This window comes from Cynoglossus semilaevis, chromosome 5 (assembly GCF_000523025.1).
Source record: "Cynoglossus semilaevis isolate Cse_v1.0 chromosome 5, Cse_v1.0, whole genome shotgun sequence".
NCBI classification, from domain to species: Eukaryota; Metazoa; Chordata; class Actinopteri; order Pleuronectiformes; family Cynoglossidae; genus Cynoglossus; species Cynoglossus semilaevis.
The window spans coordinates 16,832,098-16,834,344 of record NC_024311.1 but is presented as its reverse complement, the minus strand read 5'-3'; the positions used below and the strand labels follow the sequence as shown (position 1 = coordinate 16,834,344).

General features: G+C 41.5%; 1 protein-coding gene across 2 annotated transcripts in view; it reads right to left on the bottom strand.

Moving 5' to 3' along the window:
* LOC103379309 (synaptosomal-associated protein 25-A) overlaps positions 1-2,247 on the bottom strand; it is a 22,410-nt gene that overhangs the window by 8,330 nt on the left and 11,833 nt on the right. For both annotated transcript variants that reach the window (XM_008310819.3, XM_008310817.3), the window contains exon 3: positions 1,938-1,979. In XM_008310819.3, coding sequence (XP_008309041.1) covers positions 1,938-1,979 — 42 coding nt within the window. The remainder of the gene's footprint in view (positions 1-1,937; positions 1,980-2,247) is intronic.

Below are 2,247 nucleotides of genomic sequence, written 5' to 3'. Positions count from 1 at the left end.
AAATCTAGCGATGTCTCCAGGAATCTATTCTAACACAGTCACCGTATGGATGGACGGACCAGAGTGACCCACAGGTCCAGATGATGTCCTGTCACTGGTCACACACACACAAACACACACAAAGGCAGAAAATAGCTCATGATCCAGCGGTCAACTGGACCAGGTTGCCAGAGGTCAGTAAATGTCAAAAGTATCAATTTTTTTTTAAGCCGTCAAATATATAGAAAAAAGTCGACCAATCAAATCAAAATCATTTGACTCATGGACAGAAGTTGAAGTGAAATCTTTTAAAAGAACATATTGGAGAAAAAGTCAAACTGAAATCTTAATGCACTTCCCTTCCTGCCCCATAGAGGGACCCGCCCCCCAGTTTGGGAACCATTAGGATTATTAGTCAATTTATATTCATCTAAAATACACCTGAACACTGATAAATAAAATATTTGTTAAGTTTTGATTTTTCTTCTTCTAAAACCTAGACATATATAGATATGACCTTTAACCCCATGTCCATCACGTGTAATGTTCTCCTCAGATCAGATCTTTGTCTTTTTTCATTTCAGCCGTTGAACAGTTTTGTCATCATTCTGCTGCAGGTCCCAGGAGAAGATAAGAGTTTTCATAAAAACCACATCTCTGGATCAGCGTTGATAAAAAAAAAACTCTTCTTCACGGAGACGCTGGTTTCAAACAGAGGTTATGGATCAGCGTTGATAAAAAAAAAAAAAACTCCTCTTCACGGAGACGCTGGTTTCAAACAGAGGTTATTGGAGTGATCAAGTGTGTGTGTGTGTGTGTGTGTGTGTGAACCTTCATTCTTCTAAAGCATATCCACTGTTTTAAAAACACAGCGGACACCCTAGATACGACCTTCCTGAAACACGAGTATTATATCCATTGTTACAAATCTGCAACTATTGCAACTATTTTGCTCCTGATACGAGGAAATATCAAGTTACGAGTCCTCCACCGCGCTCCATCAATCTGGATATGAGTGGATCGAGACTCGAGTGCAGTATCTATTTTGTCCACTGTTTATAATGTCAGAAAATAACGACCAAACACCACATGAGTGAACATTTGGTTTAGAAGTTTCTACAAACACATGTGAAACGTTGAATATTTCAGTCAGGGCGCTGATCTCAGACAGATCACAGAGGGAGCGGCGTCGTCCGACCACGCTGACGGCTCGCCACTTATTCTATTAGCGTGAGCTTCACTATAAGCCCTTTGGACACAGAGGTCACGGAGCATTAGGGCACGCTGGGAACCTCCTCCGTGGGGTGAAAGGAGCTCCGTCTTTACTCTGAGAATCAGATTCACTTTTATCACCGTCTGATTGGCTCAGAGCTGTAGAGGAAATCAAATTAAAAAAAATAAAGATTTTCAGATCATCCATCGTCTTATTGACAGTCAGACAGATGTGGTTCTGTCGGCCGGACAGAGTGAATAAGATCAACGATGACATTTGACTCTTTCTTTTAGCTGCTCTGAACCAAAGGTGTTGAATCTGAGCCAATGACGTTCTGGATATTTCTGGATATTTCTGGATATTTTCCAACCTGTGACTAAAGGCTTTAAATGAGCAAAATGACAAACTCTCTGCCCCTAAACTCAAAGGTCAAACACTCAGCCGCTGTCAGTGAAAAGACCTGTCACTGGAACCAGGTTAGTGACTCACACTGTAGCTCCAGGCTCTGGAGAAAAAAAAAAACCCCAGCAGGGATGGAACAAAAAACCTGAGTCGCTCCACTCTGGTTCTGTAATCATCACCAAACATCACAGGACGATTAGGTGGAAAATAAACCAAAAACAAAACAAAACAAAAAACACGGCGTCACTACTTAGCAGAGCTATGAGTAAATGTTAAGGAGTGGGTGACATTTTCATTCATTGGTCAGTGTGGTGGGTCATGTGATGTTTGCTGGACTTCTTACCTCCTCAACCAGAGCCAGCATACGACGAGTGCTCTCCAGAGACTGCAGGAGAAAAGAGAGCTGATTAGCTGAGAGTTCAGACCAGGGAAACAATCATCACACATATGTCTGTGTCTCTGTGTGTGGATGAAAAAAAAAAAAAAAAAATTAGCCCTGTAAACCAAGATAGTTTTCCTGCAGTGCTCCCCCATGTGGAGATCCAGTGTCCCCCACCCACGTCATTACAAAACATTCAACAAATAAAATAAAATAAAAAAGACTATGGAACAAGAAAAATATTTTTCCTCTAAAGGGGTCTGGCCCCTCACTT